The sequence below is a fragment of the Aphelocoma coerulescens genome, chromosome 7 (genome assembly GCF_041296385.1).
Source record: "Aphelocoma coerulescens isolate FSJ_1873_10779 chromosome 7, UR_Acoe_1.0, whole genome shotgun sequence".
NCBI classification, from domain to species: domain Eukaryota; kingdom Metazoa; phylum Chordata; class Aves; order Passeriformes; family Corvidae; genus Aphelocoma; species Aphelocoma coerulescens.
In genome coordinates this window covers 11949533-11975751 of record NC_091021.1, presented here as the reverse complement: position 1 = coordinate 11975751, position 26219 = coordinate 11949533, and the positions used below count along the sequence as shown (strand labels likewise).

The 26219-nt window shown below is 37.4% G+C and overlaps 2 protein-coding genes across 3 annotated transcripts; one reads left to right on the top strand and one right to left on the bottom strand.

Annotated features, from left to right (window-relative positions):
- Positions 1 to 693: 693 nt before the first annotated feature.
- On the bottom strand, positions 694 to 11488 carry SGO2 (shugoshin 2). Its single transcript, XM_069022117.1, has 9 exons — positions 11437 to 11488; positions 9558 to 9722; positions 8842 to 9017; positions 8398 to 8475; positions 7572 to 7654; positions 6965 to 7191; positions 4554 to 6506; positions 2747 to 2891; positions 694 to 1100 (listed from the first exon to the last, which is right to left on the bottom strand). The coding sequence occupies exons 2-9, from the start codon at positions 9700 to 9702 to the stop codon at positions 995 to 997; spliced, it is 2913 nt and encodes a 970-aa protein (XP_068878218.1). The 5' UTR covers positions 9703 to 9722; positions 11437 to 11488; the 3' UTR covers positions 694 to 994.
- Positions 11489 to 15621: 4133 nt separating this feature from the next.
- Positions 15622 to 24767, top strand: KCTD18 (potassium channel tetramerization domain containing 18). Of its 2 annotated transcripts, none has more exons than XM_069022119.1 (7): positions 15622 to 15889; positions 16423 to 16620; positions 17849 to 18060; positions 18961 to 19154; positions 20184 to 20278; positions 20617 to 20719; positions 21437 to 24767. In XM_069022119.1, exons 2-7 carry the CDS (start codon positions 16464 to 16466, stop codon positions 21969 to 21971), a joined length of 1296 nt encoding a protein of 431 aa, XP_068878220.1. In that variant the 5' UTR covers positions 15622 to 15889; positions 16423 to 16463; the 3' UTR covers positions 21972 to 24767. The 2 variants fall into 2 exon arrangements, with proteins under 2 accessions (XP_068878220.1, XP_068878221.1); XM_069022120.1 differs by lacking the exon at positions 15622 to 15889 and adding an exon at positions 16081 to 16211.
- Positions 24768 to 26219: the final 1452 nt, after the last annotated feature.

Genomic DNA, 26219 nt, shown 5'->3' with positions numbered 1-26219 from the left:
TTCTGGTAATTCCTCATAGATTTTTCTTCCATTAATGTGACTGATCAATCTTTAAGCCTGTGTAAACTAGTAACATCTACTGAATATGCGTGAAGAACCACCATCTATAACCAAAATAAGTTAACTTATTTCTATCTAATTAAAAATGGCTCTCTGTTGCAAAATTAACCTGATCCTTATCCAGTGTAATGTGTAGAAGTTGTGTGGATAGTGAGCTACTGCCTGCACCTGGCAGCATCTACAAATCCGATAATGCCAGAAAACTGTCAGCTGACAGCACACTATGGAATGCAGAGGGGAAGCAGTACAAAAACTTGAAAGCTGATTGGTATGATGTGATTTTATTACTCGTCACACTGGCACTCTCAGTTGGAAACTCAAGGTGTTGCTTTGTCTGGATCCTATTTACTACTGAATTCCTATTGCAGTGCTTTTTTCCTCCTTGCTGCCTCTGGCACATACCATGGACACTAGACTTCTCTCCATTATTCCTCAATGAGACTTCCTTATTCAAATCTCAATGTGATTCTGTTGAATCCAAAAGTCAACTATCAAAAAAAGAGGGACTATCTCCATCTATTTCAACAAATCCATAAAAATTTGGAATGCGTGTGTCTGTTCCAATCAGCACTGAGAAACGGTTCCACTCAAAATAAATATGAAAAACTCACAGTACAATTCCCATAGCTGCTTCATTTTTATTTCTCATTAAAACATGCTTTTCTAACAATTTAAGAAGTGCTCCAAATCATTTGAACAGATTATAAATTACTGACCAGAAATGCAAAACACGAGTGAGCCTAACCTGTATATGCCCTCCTCAGTAAAGTATTCTGTGCCCCGCTTACAGAGGTTCTGTTCCAGAAAATTTGGCTGCGGAAGACCTTTACTGATCAAAAACAACAAACACTCTATGTTACTAAACATTTACATATATACATAAACAATTGTACCCATTTTAGAAGTATTGTTCAAAAAGGCAACTTTCTGTTCTTCAATTAAATTTTGATTTGCTTTTAAAACTTCCTTTATTTTTTACTTTGTAGACTGGGGAATGCAGAAATTGTGTATCTGTAAATCGATCCCCACGCCTTAATTTGCTATAAAGAAAAGAAATAAAAGACATCACATATGAATATCATCAAACACCTCTGCAATTATAGTAATGTAACCATAACATCCATTCAAATGGTAAATAGTATTAATGAAAGCTTGATACGCTAAAGAAATTAAATCTATGGAAAATAAGTATGTCTGAAAAAGCAAGACATAGATAACTACTGCTTTCCAAAATAAAACTAGAAATATTAGTCTTTTTATTTGACCTCTATCATATTAGGATGTGATATTCCCATAAAACAAAATTCAAAACTTATTTAAACCAGACACTTAACAGCACCCATTCAGGACAATATAATTCCAACTAAAATATAAATAGGAGACAATCATCTAAAATCTTGACTGACTTCAATACATTTTCTGATATTAGGTACCATCTCTCAGAAATATAGAACCTTATCATTTTGGGGTAAAAGAGTGTCAGTGTGTTGATATATAATACTAGAGCATTTTAGCATATAAGTCAATTAGTAAAATAAAAGTGTGACTAATCCCTTTCCAATTTTTTTTACAAGTTATCTGGCATAAATATTTCTGAATTGCCAGTGGTAAAGTGAAGACACTTCCTACATTAGTTTTAGCTCCTACTTTTCCTCAGTCTCACTGCTTCAATTTTTAGCTTACTTACAGAAGTAAAAAAATATTTTGAGGTTGTATGAGAATAGTGCTCTAATTTTTTTTTGGTTTGTGCATTTATCTCTTTCTCCTGCCACAGTATTGCCAGAAAAAAAAAAAGACTCTTTTTATACCTTTGTCATAAAGTAAGTTGCTATAATCCTTTCACTCTCAACACTATTACATGGTAGCCTTGCTACTGTTTTTACCTCATGAATACACATTCTACTAACACACACTCAACACAGTGTAACTGTTCCTTAAATTAATATTATACTTTAAAAAAATCCAAACCAAACAAAAAAACTCAAACAGCTTTCTGGCAAAAACTCACAGAATATTTTCAGAAGTAATGAAAGGTCCATTTGTATTTAGATCTATTCATGTAACTGCAAATATATTAATTTTCTTAATGGAAAATTGGCTTTAAAACCCTCTTTTAAATTTTAAAAGTTATTACACAATTTATGTCTTGTCTTTTAATAACCTATAAAATCCTGTGCCACTAAATTTGCTAAGAATACTAAGAGGCAAGTTAATAATAAAATAATATATCTAACTAATTATCAAATTAATATATCTTAGATGACTTCTTATATTACATACCACTAGTTAAAGCAAAAGTACTGAATTATATAATATTAGTACATAAATTTCCTTTCCATTTGACAAGATTACAAGGACATTATTATGGTATAATTTACCTTTAAGTATAACATTTATAATTATTCATTTCTAAAGGGGTTTATATCATGATAAACATTAAGATTCACTATTATTCTCTATGAGTACAAACTATATTTTTTTGAATTTGAATACTAGTTTTCTTACTTTGGCACTTGGAAAGCCTGCCACACTAACTGTAAAAGCTTTGTATCAACACTAAAGTATCTTTGCAAAAGAGATTTGTGACAGTTCAACTGTTTATTTGGGGGTTAAATAAACAACCTTTACTGGGGTTAGTTACATAAGCAAAAGACAAGAACAAAAGCCCCAATTTTCATGTACCTACCTGTGTAGATTGGGTTCCTTGTAGCAAACAGTAGGTCTGCCTCGTCTCAGTGGTGCTGCTGAGTCTTCTAAAGTTTGGGGGGCTTTAGGTACATAAGTGTGAAATTGTATACTAGTATTTGTCAGATCTTGGAAAGCTTTTCTCCCTGTAAATACAGGAGTTTATATGCCTCATTTTAAATATTTCCTCAATCATTAAGTAAACTTCAATTAATAATTATTTTTAATATGAATTTCTTAATTCAGGTACTTTGGTTACTGGTCCTACACTAAAGATACTCAACACAAAATGGGATAGATGATCGAAGAAAATGCCTCTAGAGCAGCTTTCATCCTATACAAACTTGGAGCTGTTTGAGCTCTGCCTTGGCTTATGGGACATTTCAGAAAGCCCCGTGAGCATTGCAGTTTGCAGCTGACTACTCAAGACTCCCTTACTGCATTTATAGAAGTAACACTGCACACAGCTCACGGCCTTGAACACAGCGGGGGAACACACATGCATGATCTGAAGAGTCAAGCTGTACAGGAGTTCTTTAGTTCTGCATTTTCCAGCTTTATGCCTTCTTTTTGGGCCTATGTGTAAAAAATGAGCATAGCAATCTTTCAATTCAAGATCGGGATTTGGATCTAGGATGAAAACTGCTTTTGGAACCATGCTTAAATGGATGAACATCAAATAATTACCTTGCTTTTTATGGCAGCAGTGTTTGATACTGCTGATCACAAGGCCTTACTAATTTACCATTAAAGCTACTAAAATTATGGGATCCTTTTTCCACTTTCCAAAGAAGGAAATGAAGATGAGAAGATGCAACTGAAAATTACAAAGACTGATACCTCACACAGTGGTCTCATTCTGCCAGTGTTCCTATTCAGTGCTCATGTAAAAGAGGAGATTTTTTTTGGCCACTGTGTCCTAGTAATCAAGGCAGTATTAGCTTAATAGTCTGGGATTCAAACTATTAATTTGAGCTAGGATACTGTTTAGGTGTTGGGGCTTTCTCAGAGACTATGAAATAAACAGGAACTTGTTAAGAACAAGTATGTTTACAAAATAGACCCCTAATGCTATGAAATTTCAAAGCTATGTTCTAAAAGTATATTTAAACTCTTGTATTGATGTGTTAGTTATATATTCCATTAACTCCATTACATTGCATTATAATAATTGCATTTATTATAGAAAACTCTAAAGCTATCTTCTGGACTACATAAAGTTGAATTATTTTCTTAATGTATCTTACTTTAAAAAAGAGATTGTCACATCAAAGTTTGCACATGGGCAGCTTATAGAAAAACCTACTCAACATACTTTTTTTAGATATCAGAATTCCTGTTAATTGCAGTGTTTCTAAAGAAACAAAAATGAAATCTTTAGGTCCAGCAATATTTTCCATTTAAGAACTGAACAGTGCAGTCCTCCTGTTTTCCTTGTATAAAAGCTCACGCTATTTTATCTTTCAATCCCCAGCTTTCTGAATTCCATTACATTCTTCAAAAAAGGAATACATTTTTTAACTAAAATTGCTTCTCAAGAATGTAGACTACTTACATCTGCCCGACTAAGTATCATCTTGGGATATATTGAAAAGTAACATGGATATTAGTTACCACAGTTTAAAAAGATATTGTGACTGATACATGATAGAGAAGATTTTGGTGATTTTCATTCTTACCTTTTTCCACTCTGGTTTTATCTGCTCTAAACAAGCAATGAGACGACAGAATTAAGAGAAGACACGTTACCACTATTTCAGGCACCACCTAATTCAAAATGCCTTGCTTTTTCTAGCCCATACACTTACCAGGACAAGGTGTCAGAGTATTTTTGTTACTCTGTTTATAAATATGATCCATATTTTGTTCTGCTTTTTCAGCATCCAGTGCTTCATTATAATCACTTTGCCCATGGATTTCAGAGCTTTTCAGTACAGAGAAGTTGATGGAAGCATTGTGGTTATCAAGAGCTGGGAGCTCCACACTGGATAGATCTTCCTGGGAAACATTATCAACCTTTAATGGCATATTCTTACAATATTCAACATCAATCACAGGCTTCAACTTACTCACAAAGGAAGTAATTGCACGAGGCACCTCCTGGTGATCCAAAATATTCTGATCCCCCTGATCAATATGCCTGAAATAACTTTTTTCTCGTCTGGTCTCAGTAATATCAGAATCAAACCTCTGCTTCTGCTTTACCTGCTGATCAGGAGAACTACTAATGTGGAGGTCTTTACTTGCCACCGCTGAGGAATCTACCTTCTTTAATCTGTTAGCATCATCATCAACTTCTTCTTTAGCCTGTGGTGTATTCAGAGCTGCACCATTCTGAGTAACTAAAGCTACCTGCATTTGCTGAGTTTCAGTTTCTTTCTTTCCAGCTTCTGCAAGCAATGAATCCTTATTTTTTAATTCTTCATTTTTACAAACTGAGAACCGGGTAAGATTTTCCTTTGGTATTATGCATGCTTTCCGGCTGGCCTTTGCCAATGTACGTTTTAATCTGCCTGGTGAAAAATGGCTGCTCTTTTGGTCTACTTTCTGACTAACTTTATGAGGGCTGTCATTTTCAGTTTCTCTACCTTGTCTGTAACTACTTTTTTTGTTGTTTTTTCTCTTTATAATATTCTTCTGGTCTTGTTTTATCTTGCTGCTGTCACATTGGTTTATCGCTGTTTGAGATTTTTTTGAAATATATTCTCCATACTGGCCGTTTTCCTCTCTACAGGATTTTGCTGTGTTTGCTTTGGAAGGGTTTTGAGAAGTTTTCCTGTTTATTGTTGGTTTACTATCTTTCTCATTTGTATTTAGAAAGTCCTCCTGGAAAGGCAATACATCAGAAATGTTATCTTGGAATGGTAAATTTTCAGCACAATGAGCTTCTGGTGGGATCTTGTTAACAGATGAGCTTGAGTCTGTTTTCAGTATTCTGCTTTCCACTTCTCCAAACATTTCTGAGAAAGTTCCTTTATTTGTCTCTTGTTTTCTTGGACTCATAACATTAACCTGGTATGTCCTCCTAGCATCTTTAGCTTTACTTGTTTTACTCTGTTTCTCTACAGAATTTCCTGCAGGTAGATGTTCTGTCTGACTTTGGAAGAGCTGAATTTGTGAATCAGTAGTTTCTGAAGTTTCACTATTGTCAGCCCTAGTGTACCTTTCCTTTTCATGTAAATTTGAATGGACTTCAGTCTTGCTTTTAATTTTTTCTTTATTCTTAGAATATTTTACTTTTCTGAAATTTGCTAATATTTGGTCAGAATTGGCATTACTAATTTTATTTTTGTGAAAATTATAATTGCCTTTTGCTGTAACTGTGAGTAGTTCACTTGCATCACTGGCAGTCAATTCCATCTCAGCATCATATACAGTTTCTTCAGGCTTCATATTGTCAGTAAAAAGCAGCTTGTTAAAATCTGTCTGACTTTCATTGCTAAATTTAAGAGGTGAAGGAATGCGAGACAAGTCACTTGAACCCTCCTGCAAATTTGTATCATTGGCGTTGCTGCTACTGTTGATATCATGATGAGGCAGATTCAATGGCCTATGTTTTTTATCAAAATCCTTTATATTAGGTTGAGGTTTTGACTTACAAAGTACTGCATTTTTCTTTCTTTCAGTCCCATGTTCACAGGATGGCAACGAACTACCACGATATTGTTCTGTGGCCTCCTCAGCCTGTTCTAAGGATTGTGTATTTTTTCCATGAGTCACGAAGGCACTATTGCAATTTAATTCTGCACGCAGTTGAGTTTCTGCAAAGAGAAAAATTTCAGCAGCTTGGGGAAAAAAAGAATAGAATGTAGTTATCTGCATAAAACTACTGAAAGTTGAACAAGAAGTATGGAAAATTATACACTTTTTTTTTTTAGCTGAATACACACATTCTATGGTTGGTCCTTAAAAATTTAGTAAACTGAAGCTAATTTCATAATTTACTGAAGTTGGGCTTTTGAAGTTGGACATAAAACTATTTTTCTATAACTACTTCAGCTATTATTTGGTTATCTTAGCTATGTAATTTCAGTGAACAATATTCCATAAATGATTGTCAGGACACCTATACTTATGGGTGAACATTTATTTCTCATTAGTTTATTACAGTTTAGGAATCTTACTATACCTTCTCTATTGCACATAAAGTAATGAATTACTAAATACTAATTCTCAGAGAGCTGGAAAAATAAATCACTTATACAGAAATACACCATACCTTTCAAAAATCTACTCTTGTCAACCATTGTTTCTGTTTCAATTAAATTTTGATTATTTGTACCAGAAGCCAAGGATGATGCCAACTTGACTTGATCTGAATGCATTTCCTCTGTCAAATTAGTGGTACACTTATAAGAACTTGATGTTTCACCCTGAGAAGGGCTGCCTTGCTGTTTTGCATTAGCTGTTGCAATGAAAGGAAGCTTTGCTGGCAATTCTACAGATCTGAAAAGAGGAAATTTTACCGTGAAGATATTTATTATATTTTCTATCATGACATTCAATTGTTTAAAATGTTCCCTTAATAATGTATAATAGCAGAAAACAAGAATTCAAGTATGATATCAGGTTCTGTCTTGGGGCAAATGTGTTTTTGATGATACAGAACCCTGCTTCAGGCTGATGAGATCACATGAAACAAGCAGCAAGTTATTCTAATGCAAGTTTTGTCTACCACTCTCTCTATAAATTCCAAGTTGCAAACAAGTAATTTCTGAATTGGACAGGAAACTGTTCTCAAAAATACCTAGGACAATACGCAAAGATTAGCTGTAAGAGAAGGCCACAGACACCAACCACCTTTGGCATTTGTTACAGCCACCTACCGAGCTGACTGACATGCACTCCTGAACTCGTCACCAGTAGGGCTACTTGGGCCAGCTGACAGAGGAAAGGAACTCTGAAGATGCTTTCAAAAGAAGAACAGCAGGGAAGTACAAATAATTAAATATTTTCTTATGTTTTAAGTATTGGAAATATCCACAGGGAAAAAATAAACCCCACAAAAACCAATGGGAAAAAAATACATGCACTGATGGAAGGCACATGATATTCAAACACATACAGTAATTTTAAAGCAAAATATTTTGTAACTAAGTTCATCAAAATCCATAAGCTACTTGAATCCCAAAGGCATATACAAGCTTTCTATATGTAGCTATAACTCATGCAAACTGCATTATACATACAGAAGCACAGAGCAACACTAACCAACAGTTTAGAACAGACAACACAGTATTTTCCTTTTTTTAAAATTAATTGTATTTTTCCATGACACAAGGACTAACATGGACTATGTTTTCTGGTTAAGTTTCCAGATGTAACATATTTATTGCAGCACAAAGCAAGGGAGGCAGGTAGCTCGCTCACTACATACTGAAGTACTAAGCTTTTCTTTTTAACCACATGATTCTTCTTTTAGACTAACTGATATTTAACTTTTAGATACTTTGGAAACCAGATTAAATCCTAAATTTTCAGTACAGTAAAATTCAATCTATTTTACTATACTGGTTTAACCTGAAGTTTTAAGGAATTGGGGTAAATGTTTTACAACTCAAATATTATTTTAACATTGCACTCAATTTGATGCTGTGAAAATCTTACCTTAGAAGATGAGTTCAATATGGTAAAGTTCAAAAAACATCTTACCTCAGAAGGACTGCTTATTTCTATTGCAGTTAAGAGGTTTTCATTCAAAAATGCATCGATTCCAATAAGAGTTTTATTCTGCATATAATAGAAAAAATATATTTTAAGTGGCTTCTGCTGTAAGAAGAGACAAGATATAAAAGGTGAATCTATACTGCAATTTTTTTTTAGATTTAATTGAGCACAAACGTATCTAAATACCTATAAATATAAAGGTGAACCTGGGACTAAAATAGCTATAGATACACACGCTGATAGACAAAATAGTTCAAAAAAAGCTATGAAAGAAAAATAAAATGTAAATACTATGCTGTCAGGTGTTACAACTTCACAAATCTGAGACGTGTTTTAAACCACCACTTTAAGAAGTAATATTAAGTTTCAAAAGAAGTTAAAAGCTTAGTTTAGCTGGTCTAAGTTTAAATGATATTATTTACAGCATACCAAACAGGTTAGTTTTTGACGAAGTGAGATATTATGAAGCTGGAGTTTTTCTACTTCCTTCTGAAGAAAAATCTTCTCATTCTTTAGCTTGCGGGAATTTTCTTTTTCAACACTCAAAGCCACAGCTAATGCTTTGTTATTTTGTTGTAAAGATACTTTAAACATAGATGAGTTATCTAAAGGAGACAAAATAATGTTATTTTCAACAGCTTCAATTCCCTGTGTGAACTATCACTATATGACAACGTTTCTGTAGGTTCTGGTGCAACAGCAGCAAAGCCTAACACCTTCCAATATAAAACTGTTTATGTGGCTGTCATTCTGATGACTAATCTGTCTGTTTCAAGCTTATTTCATGCATAGATTCTGCTCTAGTCTGGATTTTTAAAAATAAGGTTATTTTAAGAAGAAAACATTTAAAAATTGATAGTTTCACAAGCAGAAAAATGTTTACAAATTAAAAAAAAAATAAATTTTACAAATTAAAATATTCAAAGATTCTGATAATAAATGTGAGTTTTGACAACATAAAGAGAAAAGCTTTATATATATGAACATATACCTTCCACTGTCCTAATGAAAACCTACCTACACTTATGTTACAGAATGTTTTTAACAGGCAGAATTTCAGCAAATCATGTTAAATACAATTACTATTCCTTTTGAAGCTGTACATTCTAAGTACAGTAGATGGCCTCAATTTTAACAGGACTTACTTATTAATTTAGTTTTGATTTTAGAAGCTAAAGAAGCATTCCATTTTGCAGCTTGTAATGTTCCATCCCTCTTCTTTACATGTCCTCTAGCAACATTTGAGGTGAACATGGTAGATGATGATTTCACAGATGTGCCTTTATCCATCCTCAAAATGAACCTGTACACTGTCAAGGGGAACGTCCAAATAAATAAAATTATCTTCTTGACACTTGTTAAAATTGAATTTATTATGTCTTATGAGGATTTCTGTGTCTGAAGTTGAAGACATTGCTTTGGTCTTTACCTTTGTTCAGTCAATTAAAACAGATTATTGAATTAACATATTGAGACATTAACACAGAGAGGCAAAATACTTAACTAGTAAACCATGAAACCTGAAAGGATCACAGATCGTTCGTCTATTCGTCACAGATCACTCGTCTATTCCAGTTAACTATCCAAGTTTACACACAAAAGGGGAAAACCCCAAGGTTATATCATTTCACAATACCACCAGACCAGCTTGCTCTTTGTCAGGACAGATTTAAAACCGACACATTTAAATAAACCGCATTACAAACGCTGTAAAGTTAACCCGAAAGAGAAAGAGGGAGAGACCGACGGGCTCCCGGCGAGGCCCCGCCCGCCCTGGGAGCCCTCAGGGCCAACGGCCGCGCGCGCGCCGGCGGCCTCGGCGAGGCGGGGCCGTTGGGCCGGGCGCGCGGGGGCGGCGCCGCGAGCCCAGCCCGGGGCCCGAGGGCGCGTGCGGGAGCGCGGGAGCGGAGCGCGCCTCACGCTGCCCGGGAGCTGCGCCTTCCCAAGGGAACGCGCACAGCCCCGCTCCGCCCAAGTGTGGACAGCCACGGCCGCGGTTTTGGTGCTTTGCTGATAAAACGGGAAAGGCGCTGTAGGGGCCACATACATGCAGAATCTCCCATGTTAAAACAGTTCACCTGTGCTCTTGCATTCGCTCAAGGACGTTTCAGAAGTGGGATATGCATAAGTCATTAACGGCTAATCCACGGTACCGGCTCTTTGGTGACATCTCTGCGTGTTTTAGAAAGGAGTGGGCTGTCTAACTTCTCAGCTACGTATCTTTGAAAACCATTTAAAATACCAACCATTAATGACATACAAGTAAGTTTAAGAAAAATAGATATTAAGAGTATGAACGCTTAGCATCCATCTCAGTGCACTGTGAGGAAGGGAGTAGAAAACTCCAGATAGTCCTCTTAGCTGTCAGAGATTTATAGGAAGAGTTTGAGGTGTTTGGCTTTCAGTTCAAAGATTTCCTTTAGGTTTAAGGGAGAAAAACATGTAATTCCTTCTCAATGGCAAGTTACATTTCTTTCTGGCTGATTTTGAGCTATTAGTAATGTTATAAACATATATTATATTGGCTTCTCGCAAAGTATAAAGGTAGATATTATATAATGTTAGAAATACTTTTTGCTGTGTGGATGTAGTTTTCTCTCTTTTTAGCAAGAATGTTAGCAAGTGTGAGCAAGTAAGATAACCTCCAAGGGAACAGAGGATGAGGCCCAAGGAGCTGCTAATCAACACTTTGTCCAGGGAACAAAAGGGCCCAAAGGCTGCTCTGCCCAGAGAACGGGCGGGCAGGAGAGTCCGAGAGCCGCTATCACCGCTCTGCCCGGAGAGACGAAGAGGCCCAAAGCTGCCATCAGCCCTGACTGTCTGGAGAATTAAGAGATCCACCCTACCATCGACTCTTACCTAGCGGGCCCAACCCCAAGAATCAAGAGAAATAAAACCACAAGGCAGAAGACTACGCATGCTCTAAAAAGGCGGAACCAAGGAGTGGCCATGCAGAACAGCTCCAGGAAAAGTTTTAATATGAATGAAGAACAGACAGTTAAAAATGGTATAAAAAGGACTCACCTCTAGCATCAGGTGTGCTCTTGGCAGAGCGCCAAGGCACCCGGCCGTTACCCCTTTGCTTTATTTTATGTGTCTCTTATTGTCTTTATATTAAACCCTTTAAATTCTCACAGGAGAGTGAACCTCGTTTTTCACAGTAATACATGGAATAACAAACAAAATAGGCATCAGGGCAGTTAGGAAGACAACAGTGATAAATTTACAGCCTAGTAGATTAATATGCTGCCTGCATATCTACAGAGTTGCAAGGGCAGGAATTCTCTGACAACAGAATTTGAGCAAGCCCACTTTTAATGTGGTTCAGGTATTATTAGGAGTTTGAATTGCATGGAAGTGTTTTAGTCTAATTAAATGCTTTTCCCCAAGATCTCGTCTAAGTCCAAAAGCCCTTTCACACTCTCTTCACATACATTCTCTTTCACTGGCTATGTGTGCCCAGTTATACCATTAGCTCATGTGGACATTAATTGCAAAATTTGATCCAGGAATTGGTAATTTTGGAGTAAGCAGAGTTAATGTTTTATTTGAAGATGTACAGAGATGCAGAAGGTTGAAATAAAAAACAGCATCAGTTTCTGTAATGCAGTAATTGTCACAAAAACCTTGCCTTGCTGTGTGCTAACATTACAGTATGCTATAAAGTAAGTCAAAGGAATCACACATGAAGTATCAGTAGCATTATGTGAAAATGGATCTTCATGAATGTACTAATTTCACAATCTGCTCTAAAGAGCATCTGGAGAGTCCCTCTCTTCTACCTTTTTTAGTGAATGATGTATGACAGAGTTCTCAGTGTGGCCCTGAAGCTGCAAAACCCTATGCTTTTATGCAAAACCCTTAAAATACAGCTTTGATCCAGCACACATCATATACCTTTGGTACATTTTCCCTTACAAGGAAACTTGGAAGTGATTGTAGCCACTATAAAGTCTGGCCAAATAAAAGAGCAAATAACCTTACATAACTTTAAAAATAGAAAACCAATCAAATAAAACTTACCTCCTTCTCCTTTCCACAAAGCAGTGTTTTCCTCCAGATACAACAATGTGCTTTCATTTCCTCCAATTCCACACTGGTCTCAAGTCTTGAAGAGGCAATCACTGATTTGCTTCCATTTAGTGTTTATGTCACTACTGCGGGCAATAAATTTAAAACAAAATGTGAAGTATTGCATTTCCCCCCATGGTCATACTTTCCTTCACACTTCACTCAGGAACTCCCACACTGTAACACTTCACATGTAAAAATCTGCAGTTAATTGCCAGCTACTCAAAGTGGGGAAGAACTTAAAGCGCTGCCAACTTTCACAGCCTATATATCTTAAATGTATATTAAGAGCAGAATTATGGGTTTCAGTCACTTGGGATCATATGACTGGTCTTTAAACCGAATAGAAATGAAGGGTAGTGAGGGAAAAACACACAGACTGTTGTGAAAGCTCTAATCATGTGGGAACTGAATTTGTACCTTACTAGATACCTACATATTCTGTCTGAGAAGAGTCTTGGTTGAGGAATTAATCCTGTAGGGCCTAATAAAGTGTGAGCTATGACTAAAGCACTTCTGGTGGGTAGATTATGTAGAACAGCTTCTCCCTCTGTGGATTTTCTGATGTCCAACAGGACCCAAGCTCAAGCTATAGCTTTTCCTGAAATTATAGTATTAAGAACCAATCTTCCTCTAATCACACCCCTTCTTGCACAAGCTTAATGAAAAATCCATTTCTTAATGCCTCTTTCCTCTCTGTCAAATTTGACTGAAATTAGTAAGCTTAAAGGTGAAAAGAAGCATGGAAAGCTGCAGCTTCATTAAGTGAATGTTTTAGAGTGAGAAAGGCTGGAGTTTGCACTTACACTGTAACATTTGACAACAATGGCCACATTTAAGTTGCAATTGCTATGCATGAACAATTCCCAGTGAGTAAGGGAAAACATATCCTTACAAAAGATACAGTTAAACTAGATACCATTATTCCCCGAAAACAATCTATTATACTTATTTTCACTTGTTTTACAGCAAATCCAACATCCATGAATTATCAGCCTGTATTGCATTCAGTCACATGTAACTTGTGTTAATTCATTAGACATTAAACATCAGAGACCTGGCTTCTGGGTACACTCTTGGCCAAGAACTGTCCAGGGAGCACAGGAGAGCCATGGTGCTTGGCATGCCATTCCCTCTCTTTGCTGCAACTGGAGAATGATTAGACACCAAGAAAAATGAAATGTGTTTACTTTATGGCTTTACTAAATGGCTTGAACTGCCATTCTAATGCAAATCTGCATTAAGATAAAAAGAAGTGAGTTTTAAGTAGTAAGTGATCACTCAAAGTTACACAATTTCAAAGAGAATTTATTATCGCCCTACTAGGACCAGATGATGATTTATGTGATTTATATGGATCTTGCCTTTAATGTTTTTCACTTGACTGAAGGGAAATCTGAATTAAAAGTTTATTGTCCTAAATATTAACTGAAAACACTGTAGCCTATGAATATTTAGGTATTCTCAAAAATAAAAGTGTAGTAACAGACCAGAATAAAGCAAGCGACACAGCTGAAACTGTAGCTGCTCTGTGTTAGACATTGTTTGATTTGACCCTTTAGAAAGTGAAGTGGCTGAAGTTTTAAATACCTTAAATTGGTGACAAAACACCTCCAAAAGGAAATTATGACTAAAAAATTAGGATGATACAAGATGAAAATCAATAGGAATTTCAGATATAACTGAGTAAACTATTTAAATACAATATAGGCACATTTGTTCTATGTGCAGCATACAGTTAAGTTAGTGGATTTTTACTGGACTTGAGGTAGCAATTAAAATACACTGTTGACATTTTAGATACAGTTATCTCATATAGTGAATATGATGTATCAAATATTACATATTTTATATAATATATTGCATATTATATATTCTAAACATACCAGCTCATACCTTCCAGAAAGCCTGCAGAAATCCAGAGTTTGGCGCTGTTAACTTTTGCACACAACTCCTAGTTACTTGGCAGTTGTATCCACAAGGATAGTTTCTTACTGTATGTTATGGCAAAAAACCAAACATTGTAAGCAAATAAAGGAGAATTAAGTGGGAACTAGACATAATGTTGTAATTTTTTTTTTTTTAGAAAATGCGGCTGCATTTTAGAAATATTTTTCATGCACGTAAACTTTGCGTAACGAGGCTGAGACAACAGCATAATGAGAACTTATTTTCTTTACCTTTCTGTTGTTTACGCATGCATTTTGATGACTACACGACTCTATGTCATACATAAGGAATTTAACAGGACACTTTCTGTATGTCTTTTTGACATGACTAAGGGTGAGGCATCTTGCCTGCATTACAGAACCACAGAATGACAGAATCATCAAGGTTGGAAGAGAACTTCAAGATCATCTACCAGCACCACCACGTCAGGAGTCAGCTCAAGCTGCTCTCAGATCCAGAGCAGTCCTGCTGAGGACCTGGGGGAACTGGTGGAGGAGAGGCTGGACATGACCCAGGAATGTGCAATTGCAGCCCAGAAAGCCAGATGTGTCCTGGGCTGCATCCAAAGCCCTGTGGGCAGCAGAGTGAGCAGGGGATTCTGCCTGTCTGCTCTGCAATCCCACCTGGCAAACTGCATCCAGCTCTGGGGGCCCCAGCACAGGAAGGACAGGGACCTGGTGGAGTGCATCCAGAGGAGGCCACCAAGTTGAGGGATGGAGCACTTCTCCTTTGAGGGAAGGCTAAGAGAATTGGGATTGTTCAGTCTGGAACAGAGAAGGTTCCAGGGTGAGCTAATTGCAGCCTTCCACTACCTTACAGGAACTGATAGGAAAGATGGGCAAGAGTATTTACAAGAACATGTAGTGCCAGGACAAGAGGAAATGAGTTCAAATTGAAAGAGAACAGGTTTAGATTAGTTATGAGGAAAAAAAAAAAATCTCTACTGTGGAGGTGGTGAGGCACTGGCACAAGTTGCCCAAAGAAGCTGTGGATGCCCCCTCAGTATTCAAAGCAGGGGGCTGGAAGTAAATGATCTTCAAGGTCCCTTTCCAACCCAAATCATTCTATGATTCTGACTACTGAGACTATAGAAACAGCAATAGAATCAAACCCACTCTGAATAAACCCGTACTTGTAATTAAACAAACAAAAGTATCAGCACGGTTTGTGCCTTACAGAGCAGCCGACTGCAGGCGGGTCAGCCACACTTCGGAGGGCGCAGGCACCACAGCCGTGCCTGAGGGAGCTCTTGCGGGCAGCGCCGGGGAGCAGCGGCAGCCGAGCCCCGGGGCCCCTGCGCTCGCCTGGCCCGGGGCAGGGACCTCGGGGTGGGGAAGGCGCGGCCGGAGCACACCGGCTGCCGCTCTGCTGTCCCCGCTCGGCCCGGCCCTCCCCGCCGCCATTTTGCGGAGCGCGGCCCGCGGGGCGGCCCGGCCGCTGAGGCAGCGGCGCGCAGGTAACGCGGGGCGGCCGCGGGGCACCCGCCCGGGCGGGCCCTGAGCGCTGCCCCGGCTGCTGCTGCGGAGGGAGGGAGGGCGCGCTGCGCTTACCGCTCTTTGCGGAGCAGCGCCCCGAGGGAGGGAACGAGCGAGCGGCCCAGGAAGTTAAAGCAGCCTTAATTAAAAATCGATTTTTAAAGAAGCCACGTTGTCATTCGTACAAAAATAGCTGCATTTTTAGTGCTGTGACCTGTACTCAGGATTTCCCAGGGTTTCCTTCCAGAGCTCTGGTCGCACACCCTAACCACGTAACTCTGCTTGCCCATTTGTCTGGAAAGGGTAAGCTTTGTGTTTCCTAGCAAAGTAAAATGCCATAGTTTTTTACAGTAAAGATGCAGAATATTTGGCTATTTGCACTGTTATGTCTCCAGAGCTGTTTTCAAAGCAGTTTCCTGTTACAGACATGCTGGAGCTGAACTATTGCTTAGGTCTTGTATGTGATATGTTGTGTAGCTGGCAGTAGTTTGACTTCTGTTTGTTTCTGTTTTAGGTTCCAGTAGCTCGTAATGAACATCATCAGTGGCAAATGCAATGGAAGAGGGAAAGGTTGATGATGTCCAGGATATCCTACGACTGAATGTACGAGGCTGCTTATACACAGCCAGGCGCGAGTCTCTGTGCCGCTTTAAGGATTCCATGCTGGCTTCCATGTTTAGTGGACGCTTTCCTCTAAAAGTGGATGAGTCGGGTAAATACGTTGAAGCTGTAAATACCACATTCTGATCACGGAACTCTCTGGCAAATACATGCTTTTATATATATTCATGCATTTTATAGTATATCTCTTTTCCCAGTCTGCTGAGCATCAGTTGGCTTCTAATTCCAGGACGTAAAACAATTATGCATGCATGACTTTATACGTACAAGTAGTTCATCTGAATTCCACAAGGCTACTCATGCTTGCAAACACACACATTTATACAGTGCTTACCCCTGCCTTGTTCCAATCCAAACTGGTTTTAGAATGTACTTCTTCAGTAAGAATATGAAAATAGATAAAATGAAGTTGGCAGAGTATGTAGCATTTATCTTGGATCCTGTTTGTGAACCCTTATATTATCCAGAGGCATCTCATTCCCTTTGTTCATAACATAAGGAGAATTGGGTCTAATCTTTGTTTCAGAATACTTCATTACCCAGTAAAGATTGCATTTTTCACCACCATGGTTTGATATAAAAGTTCGAATAAAACTATTAATGGGTCAAATTTCACACTTGTTTGTGCCTTAGAAATCCTGCCAAAGTAGGTCCAGTTAAAAGACACAATGGATGAAGAATAGTAATGCCTTGTTGCACACATTAGACTGTTTAAAATACCTAAAATGTTTAACATATGGACTTTGCATAACAGAGCAGGACTTTGCTACCATCTTTCACAGTCGCAGTGAACAGCCTGTTGTACAGACCGTATGGTTTGGTTGGTTGAGCCCTTCAAGCAAAGGAGAGAAAAAGAAACAAATACAGTAGAAATTGAGCAATATTCAGGGAAGTTTTGACTAGATGTGTACTGGAACTGATGCTAATTGTAACACTTTTAAGTGGTCTAGAAGCAAAATTGAAAAGATCCCTGCAATAGTGAGTAAAGCTGCACCTGCAGTTAGAATTAGAAATGCATCTAGAATTAGATTTTAGCATTTTAAGCAGATTACAGCACAGCTGAGGTTGTATGTTGCTATGGTCCTATGTAGATTAGTGATTTCACTGAAATTCAAATAAATGTTTACTGCACTAAGAATTGTATCTTCAAATAACAAATATTCCAGGGAAACAAAATACAATTTTAAAAGAGTAAAGACAGTATATTCCTACTAAGTAAAACCAGTACAGAAGTTTTATACAAAAGGCTCTATTTGATGATTTGGTAGAATGTGATATGTTTGTTTTCACTTGCTGGAAACAATATTTTATGTTTTCAGGAGCATGTCAAATTGATCGAGATGGAAACCTTTTTAAATATCTTTTGGATTATCTTCACGGAGAAGTTCGGATTCCTGGAGATGAACAAGTTCGAACTGCACTGCAGGAGGAAGCAGATTATTTTGGAATCCCTTATCCATACAGTCTGTCTGATCATTTGGCCAATGAAATGGAGACATATTCTTCAAGGTCCAATATAGAGCTTAAAAAGGTCTTGACATTTCTTAATATTTTTAATGCTGAACTTTCTAACCCATGGCATTCATTAGCACCAAACACTAAAGCTACAGAATGTCCAAGTTAGCAGTTTATAGCGACCACACTAAACCATGAGTAAATCCAGAGTTTTACGTTAACAAATCCTAGAGTTGGTAATGCAGTCAGTATAGTTAAGGTCACCAGCTTTTACCATCATTGCAATACAGCAACAGTTTGAGTGTTATACATGCAAATCTGCTGTAGAACTTGTGTAGTAGGAAGGACATTTAGTTTCCTATTTGGCTTCAAATTTTATTTGAAATTAGATTTGATCCCTTCAAGGTGCTTGGGTTGGGGTTTCTTTTTTAGTTTTACAAATTCATCCTAAAACTTGTAATGACAAAATGTACTTGACTGGTTTTTTAGAATGAGAAAGGAGAAAAGAAAATTAGTGTATTATTTAAAATCCTAAGGTTTTAGAGTATTGTAGCTTAAAATCTAATTCTAATTAACTAGTAGGAAATTAACTTGTGTTACCAGGTCTGGCTGTGTTATTCCTGACAGTCATCTGTGTTCTCTTAGCAAGTTACTTTTCTCTGTATTTCACACTCTCCCTTCCTCTTTTCCTTATGAAAGGTGTAAAACAATTCCAGGCCTTTCAGTTTCTCTGCATGTTAAGGAGTTGCCTTGCCTTTAACTATTTCTGTTGCCTTTCTGTGAACCTCTTAGTTTCATAACATTCTCTGGTAACATCAGATAAAAAATAACTGCAGACATTATTCTAGAAAAACTACCTCCTTGATTTACTTAAAAGAGCGCACTGGTACAGTTAAGAAAACTTAATTATGAAAGCTCATTCAACTAAAAATACTGCATTCTTATTAATATTCTATATGTTTTATGTTTTTTCCAGGCTTTGTTGGATTTCTGTGATTCTTACAATTTAGTTTGTACCAAGCCTACAGTTTGGGTCCTGCACTATCTCAACACTTCTGGAGCAAGCTGTGAAAGTAAAATTATTGGTGTGTATGCCACAAGAGCTGATGGGACCGATGCAATTTATAAGGTGCTAGGAATGAAAATTCATAGTAAAAGCATGTACAAAAGGTAAGGTGACTGTCACACATGAAAGCACTGTGAAGTGAGAATAAATACATATTATAATTATGCCTAATTATTATGATATGTAGCATAATGGAGCATTATTGTACTATAAATCTGTGGAAGGAATCTTTCCAGCTGGATAATAGAATGGTCACATTAAACAAATTAGAGAAAAACTAAGCCTGGAGGTTCAGAATTTGAGAGAGTATACACAAGGTGGTTAGCATGCAGTTATTGTAAGTTCTTACTCTGTTTGACTTATTATTTTTAAAATGTCTCAACAATTAAAATTTACTAATATTTACACTAAGTACAGTGAATAAATCCCCTTACAGAAAACCCCCCAGAAATATTTGCAAAGTTGGTTGTGATTCATGCAGTTCTTTTGTGCAGTCTTCTCAGATAGCTGAACACTGAGAACCAAAGATGAAAGGAATTGGTTTTAATTCTTTAAAGAACCTGTACAGCTGTACTACACTATTAATGTATTTACATGGCAGTAATTGGAAGTTATTGGTAGACCTGTACTTACAGCTGAAAGCAGTTGGTCTTTGTCACTCTCACAGTGCAGTGTCAGAAGTGAACTTCACTGTGCATCTTTTGATTAAGATAAAGCTCTTGATACTTCACCATCTTTATAATTAGGATGCATATCTTCCTAAATTTAGGCTGGGAACATTAATATTTATTCCAAGAGTATTTAGAAACATAATATATCAGGTATCGGTTCTCCTGCTGTGTATTCTAGAAAAATAGGTTTTACATAATTAATTCTGTAATTATTCTTCTATGAACATCTATTCTTTCATGAGTATCCATTTTTGGCAATAGGCATTCACAGGGGGTTACCACCTCTTATTTGAATAAAACCAAAATCAGAGTAACATTTTCCTTTCTGCATTATAAAACATTTACTGCTAAGTCCTTATAGTTAGGATTTGGTAAAAAGAATGCTATATTTCACCAGTGGTACATTTTTAAGGACTTAGCTAACTAATCACATAACTGTTACATTTAAAACAATGTTTCTAGAGAGGCTGGAAATAACATCCAATACATCTGGAGCTATTACTCAGTAGCTGAGCTGAAAAAGATGATGGATGCTTTCAATGCCTGGGAAGGGAGAGGTAATAATTTTTTATTTCAGTGTTACTACTTTTTAACATAAAAATAAGAAAAATATTTGCCAATTAAGTAAAATTAAAAGTCTGCATAAACTTTCATTCATAACATTGTAAAATAGTAGTGTCTGTTTAGGGGGGAAAATGTTTTACAGGATGTTCAGAGAGGGGACACGAGCTAACACAAATGAAGCAGCATGCTGGCTGTAAGCAGTGCTCATGTCAGCAGGTTCAGAGCTGAAATTCTGCATAATAAAATACATGTATTCATGTATTTAGTCAGGTGTAAACATGCATGGCTGTGTTGTCTCAGCTTATCTGTACAATGTTGCTTTGAAATGCAGGTGTCAGCTACTGGAGAGTGCCTCAGGAGCTGATTGAATGTTGGACTCTGGAAGAACGCCCTCTGAGAGGCAGTTTGCATCATATGCCTCCAGTTTATAAAAGGTATGCTGATTTGCATAGATGGCTTAAATTTAAGCACAGATACTGTGCAGTCTGGTTTTTTTCCCTCTATAATTTCAGGTTCTTTAAGTATCTATGCACGTTGAGCTTTCTGGTTTTTTAATTTACATTTTAATAAAATGTCTGAGCTTAATTGCACAACTGAACTTGCTAGAAACAAATTACATTTTTTTTTAGGCTGCTGAGAAATCTCAGCAGCCTGCCAAGGAGTAACTTCAAAAACTAGCGAGCAGTATTAGTTGAATGGACTGCTAAACCAGAAATTTAGGTGAAAACTTTAAAAGGTTAACTGATTTTCACTGCTGTGAGATGTCTTCTTTTTAGAAGGAATTTCTAGAACTTCCTCTCTGCAGTTTTATGGTGATAGTTTTGGTTACACCTCCATTCTGAACACATTGCCTAAAAGCAGCCTTTTGCAGGTGCCATTGCACAGGTACCTGAGCCAGCCGACAGCCACTTCGCTGCTATGGTTTTTAATGTGTCATCTTAGAGAGGGAGAAGAGATTGATGGTTCTGTTCACAAAAGGCAACCCTGATTGTAGTCATGAACTGTTGGGAACCATAATTTATGCTTGTTACAGTATAATTTAAACCTAATTGTATATGGCTGTTGCAGATGGTCTGTTTTGTAATAATGTTATAAAAATAATAATTTATGTATACAGTTCATTTTTAAAATTGAAGTTCTTTGTTTTACAGACGATTAATCGACTATACTGAAGAGGAAGGCTGTTTACCATGTAAAGTGGGTCCCAAGCCAATTAGATTCTCAGGTCCCTCAACAAGTACCCACATAAAAGTCAAGAATTCATCTTCATTAAAGGTAGCTGCTTGCAATGCTTCATATTCTGCAGCAGTTCCTAAACAACCCCATAGTCAAAGTTTGATGCTGCACAGAGAAGCTTCTGAAACCACATCCACAACATGCACATCAGTGCTCAGCAATTCCCAGGCTGCCTGTGGAGGGCAGAGTGCTGGCAATGGGACACTGAGCCAAATGACATTCCAAGCTGCACAGAGTAAGAAGCCTGTGAGCAACCGTGTAGTGAAGCTGAAAAGGACTCCGCTTTTTCTTGTGACACCATCTCAGCCACCTTCTTCTGCATCCAGTAAAACAAGCCAACTGGACAGTGCTGCTATTGAAACTCCTACTACCTCTACAGTACTAAACAAGAAAGATCCAGCTGTATTAGCAGAAAGTATTACGCTTAAGAATGATAAAGTGGATGGCTAATGTTTGACTCAGTCTGATAGACTGGACAGCTCTGCATTATATGGTCAAAGAAGAGGTCATCATCTCATGTGATCCTTTATTCAAAGATTAGGTAGAAAATTGTGATGAAAAAGATAATGAAAAGCACAGAAAGAAATTGTTTTAAGTGAGCACTGAAGTGTGTTTTCTGCTTTATTTCTATTTATTTTAGATGTTGGGAAGGGAGGAAGAAAAATGGATTAAAAAGATCACTCAAGCACAGAGCACATGCAGTTTAACATTCCAGTAACTCCCATTTGTATTTCTGTTGGGCTGTACCTTGAGTACTTGCACATCATAAAAGACGACCTCTTTACCAACTTAAACTACAGTTAACATTAACTACAGTGAACCTCAATTTGTACCTTTAAAGTGGAGGGAAAAAAGATAAAAATAAGCTTTTATTAGATACAAGTTTGCCACAAGTGTGCAACATCCTGAGTGCTGCAGAGACACCAGTGGTTGAATGCACTGTCACTTCTGGTGAGGGTAAATCACTGTTTTTGTCATTACCAGCAATGAAAGGAATCACCTGTGCTTGTACACAGAGAAAATGCAGAAATACAGAAAGGCAAGAAGTGTGCTGTGTGAGTAACAAGGCTGCTTTTCCAGGGGCACACATGTACAGACACACAGTACCGTGGTGTGATCTGCCCCTGGTACAGCCTCGGTGCAGCCTCAGCATTTTTGTGTCACCCCGCTGGGGGGTGGCTTTTCTGGGGCTGCAGGGTCTGAGTTACACCTGGCTTTTCGTGTCCTTCTGCAGGTCCCTTCAGATCAGGAGGGGACAACCTCAACTTGCAGGCAGCAAAGCACAGAAGTTGAGGCTGGAGTGCTGCGGTTTGAAGTAAAAGTCTCCCTTCTTCCCCCCGTGCAGGCTGGAGGAGACATTCTTGTGCCAGGGCAGATGTTGAGTAATGATACTGAAACAAAGAGCTGCTGTATGTTTCTATCAGCAGAGGAAAGGCAAGTTTGGATCACTGATTTTCAAGAGCCCTTTTAGTTGTTTAAATGAGTGAACAAAACCTGGCTTTGTTTTGTACCCTTGCTTACAGTTGGGTGCTGGGGTTTTTTGCTGGTTTTATGACTGCTTTTGCTTCTCCAGCACTGTAAATACAGCTGCCTCTGAACACTGAGAACATTGCCAGAATGCAAGTTCTAAAAATTCCTGAGACTATTAGAATTACAGAAGGGTTCTTTAAATGTTTTATTTGCCAGGTCACTTAAAGCCATCACGTTTTCAGGCTTTTATCCCAGCCATAAGGACTTGAAACATAATTTGCACAAGTGAAAAAAACCCCCAATTTTTCATGTACTAACATACTCTTAAGGAGACACTTTGCCATGAGCAGTAGGCACTATAAAGGTGTAGAGGACTATAATTTCTGCTATTGCTGTGTATATGGAAGACCAGCTGACCTTTAGAGTATTTAAGCTAGTGTTTCTTCTCTAAAAATAAACCTGAAGATCAACAATCCCAAGGCTCTTCCTGTCTCAACAAAAAGACTTTCACTGAAAAAAGGACAAAGCAGAAATTATGGGAAGATACTAACATACCATAATCTACTATTCATTGAACATGCAATTCATCATTGAGACTAAGTTTGTGAAATTTGTTTTTCATAATAATCTGACTGAAAGAGGTTTTAATACTTATTTTCTGTGTGAGTTCTACGTCACTATTTATTCAACAGCTGAGCACTTTACCGTGCACCTTAAAATCTTTTTACAATGCTTTCTAAGGCTGATTTCTTTCTACTTTTGAATTTAGAAAGCTTCTATAAACATAGAATCAGAGAATATAATTTAGATGAGAAAAGACATACAAGAAAAAGCTTTGAGAATAATCCTACAGGACTTTATGAGTTTGTACTATCTCAGTGTTCACTTAATTATTTTGTAGCACAGTGTTTTTCAAGTAGCATTTGTGTAGTTTGCATTACAGCAGCATTAATGAGTCTTCTCTTTGTCCTGGACATACCAGCTTGTGGTTAAAAGAATAAAAAACAACCCCCTTGAATTTCAGCAGATGAAATGAGAAAGTGGTGAAGAGGTAAAGAAAGAAGGCTTGATTTTACTTACTTATTTTTAACTGGATGGGGTGTAAACCTGGTCTTCTTCCAGCATGTTTTTTATATAATAGAATCTTGTTCCAATTCTATTAACTGCTAAGAGTGATATTGAACAGTTTTATGATAGATGGATAGCATTAACCTTCATGGTGAATGGAACTAGATGCATTGTCAAGTGGTGTGACAATGGTTTACTTTGAATCTTTGTAAAATTATAAATCTTTATAGAAGAGATCATGTTCAGGAAAGACCATGTTCAACAAGTTACTCCAATTCCAGAATAATTAATTTTTCTTTCAAGGTGACATTTTCAAGCTCATTAAGTGTTGGGGTTTTTATCTTTTTTTTTTCCCCCCCCAAACATGGTTAACTAATGTAAGTTTTCCAAAAAGCTTGACTTGTATAAAGTTACTTTGCTTTTTAGTTTTCCAACTGTGTGTTTGGATCTTTATTTTGCTGGGTTCTGCCCTTACTCTGGATTTAATATTACACAAAAGATAAACAGATTCAATCTGCTTTAAAATACTGCCCCTTTAAGGTGTTTTTCCACTTCTGAAAGAGCATGAAGTGCAGTGGGAATTCCATGTTTGTGTTTGAGTGAGGCCAAACAGCTGCATTTGCTTTGCTAATTGAGGGGACTTTGGCCTGGAAAGGAAACCTTGCCCTGCCATAAACTCCCTCACTGCCCCTCTACAAGTCCCTCATGTTAAAAGGAGAATTGCATGTAGTTGTCTCTGTAACGAGAAGATAAAACAGAGTTCTGCTGAAGATGGGTGCAAGAGCATTTGGCTATTTGTAACTACCATGAACAGTAAAACACTCCTAGAAATTGGCAGATATAATTCCAAGCATACAGACACATGAAATGAAAGATGAAGATTCTGACACAGTTTCAGAGCACAGCCACATAATGTGGTTAAAATGTGTATTGGAATAAGCTTCCCAAACCAGTACAGATACTAGACAAAATGTGGTGTGCTAAAACTGCAGCATTCCCACAAGCAGCTCACTCCTCAGCCTAACCAAACCCACGCACAGCTCTTTAACAAGGAAGATGTCTTTGCATCACAAGAGAAAAGAGAAAGGCCATCTCTCACCTGTTAGTCCTGGATCTGTCACATACTGAGCCTCCAGTACATCAAAGCTTGGCTGGTACTGAAGAGCACAAGGTGGTCCTGTTGTGCTGAGTTATGACTTACATTACAGATTTTATTTATTTATCTGCAGAAGGCAGCTTGTGATAAACTGACTTAAGGAATAAAGTAGCTTTCAATAATGCAATAATCAATAGTCAAGTGTAGAAGCTATAAGGAAGGAATAAATGTTATTACAAATAAGTTAGGTTTTCTTTTTTTAGGAAGGATTACAGGAAGAGACATTTCACAACTTATATATGGATAATATAAGAAATTCCTGTGAAATATCTGCATGGAATTTATAATTACATCTCTTAGAGTGAGGTTACAGTCAAACCGTAAGGCAGCAGATAAATTTTAAGAAGCTACCTATCTGATGGGTATGCACAACAGAGATTCTGGAATTTCATTTCCATTTACTCCAAAATATTTAGCTTAAAAGTGTGATAGGTAATAAACTAGGATAATAGCAGTGCTTGCAATGCTAAGAAAGCCAGTGTCTACCTACACGTTTATTTTTCTTTCACCACTCTTCCAGATGAAGATGAGTTACTTGCTTTTTAAAATCAGGTTTTACCAATATTCACACGTGGGACACGGTATGCGTATATCAAGAGAAAAACAAAATTAAGGAATACACCTCGCTCTTCCCTTGGAGATTATTTTTCAAGGGCCCCAGAGGAATACCAATCCTGTCAGTAGTAAGGAAGTGTGCAGTCAATGAACAGGAATTAGGCAGAGGAAACTGGTAAAAAGCAACAGCGAACAATCACCTAGGTGTAAAAACTTCTAAAGCTGCTCAAGTGTCCTCCTGCTTTTACTGACCCGGATGAGAGGTCAATCTTACTGACCTTTTACACCTTTCTGATTCTGACATTTGGGCCAATAGGTCACCTGATGCCATCTCTGGATTCTGACACCTTACTATGTTAAACAGTAACTTACTTTAAAATGTGTTCATTGCTCTCATGGCAAGGTTGTTTTGTGCGCTGTATAATTAGAATCGAGCTAGAAGCAAAAGC

Coding starts and splice junctions, on each gene's coding strand:
- SGO2 (XM_069022117.1), bottom strand. CDS start 9,702: ATGGATAAAGGCACATCTGTGAAATCATCATCTACCATGTTCACCTCA. Junction 8,476..8,841: donor GTCAAAAACTAACCTGTTTG/GTATGCTGTAAA, acceptor TATTATATGCAG/AATAAAACTCTTATTGGAAT. Junction 2,892..4,553: donor TACTCTGACACCTTGTCCTG/GTAAGTGTATGG, acceptor CTGTATTTACAG/GGAGAAAAGCTTTCCAAGAT.
- KCTD18 (XM_069022119.1), top strand. CDS start 16,464: ATGGAAGAGGGAAAGGTTGATGATGTCCAGGATATCCTACGACTGAAT. Junction 18,061..18,960: donor CCAATATAGAGCTTAAAAAG/GTCTTGACATTT, acceptor TGTTTTTTCCAG/GCTTTGTTGGATTTCTGTGA. Junction 19,155..20,183: donor AGTAAAAGCATGTACAAAAG/GTAAGGTGACTG, acceptor CAATGTTTCTAG/AGAGGCTGGAAATAACATCC.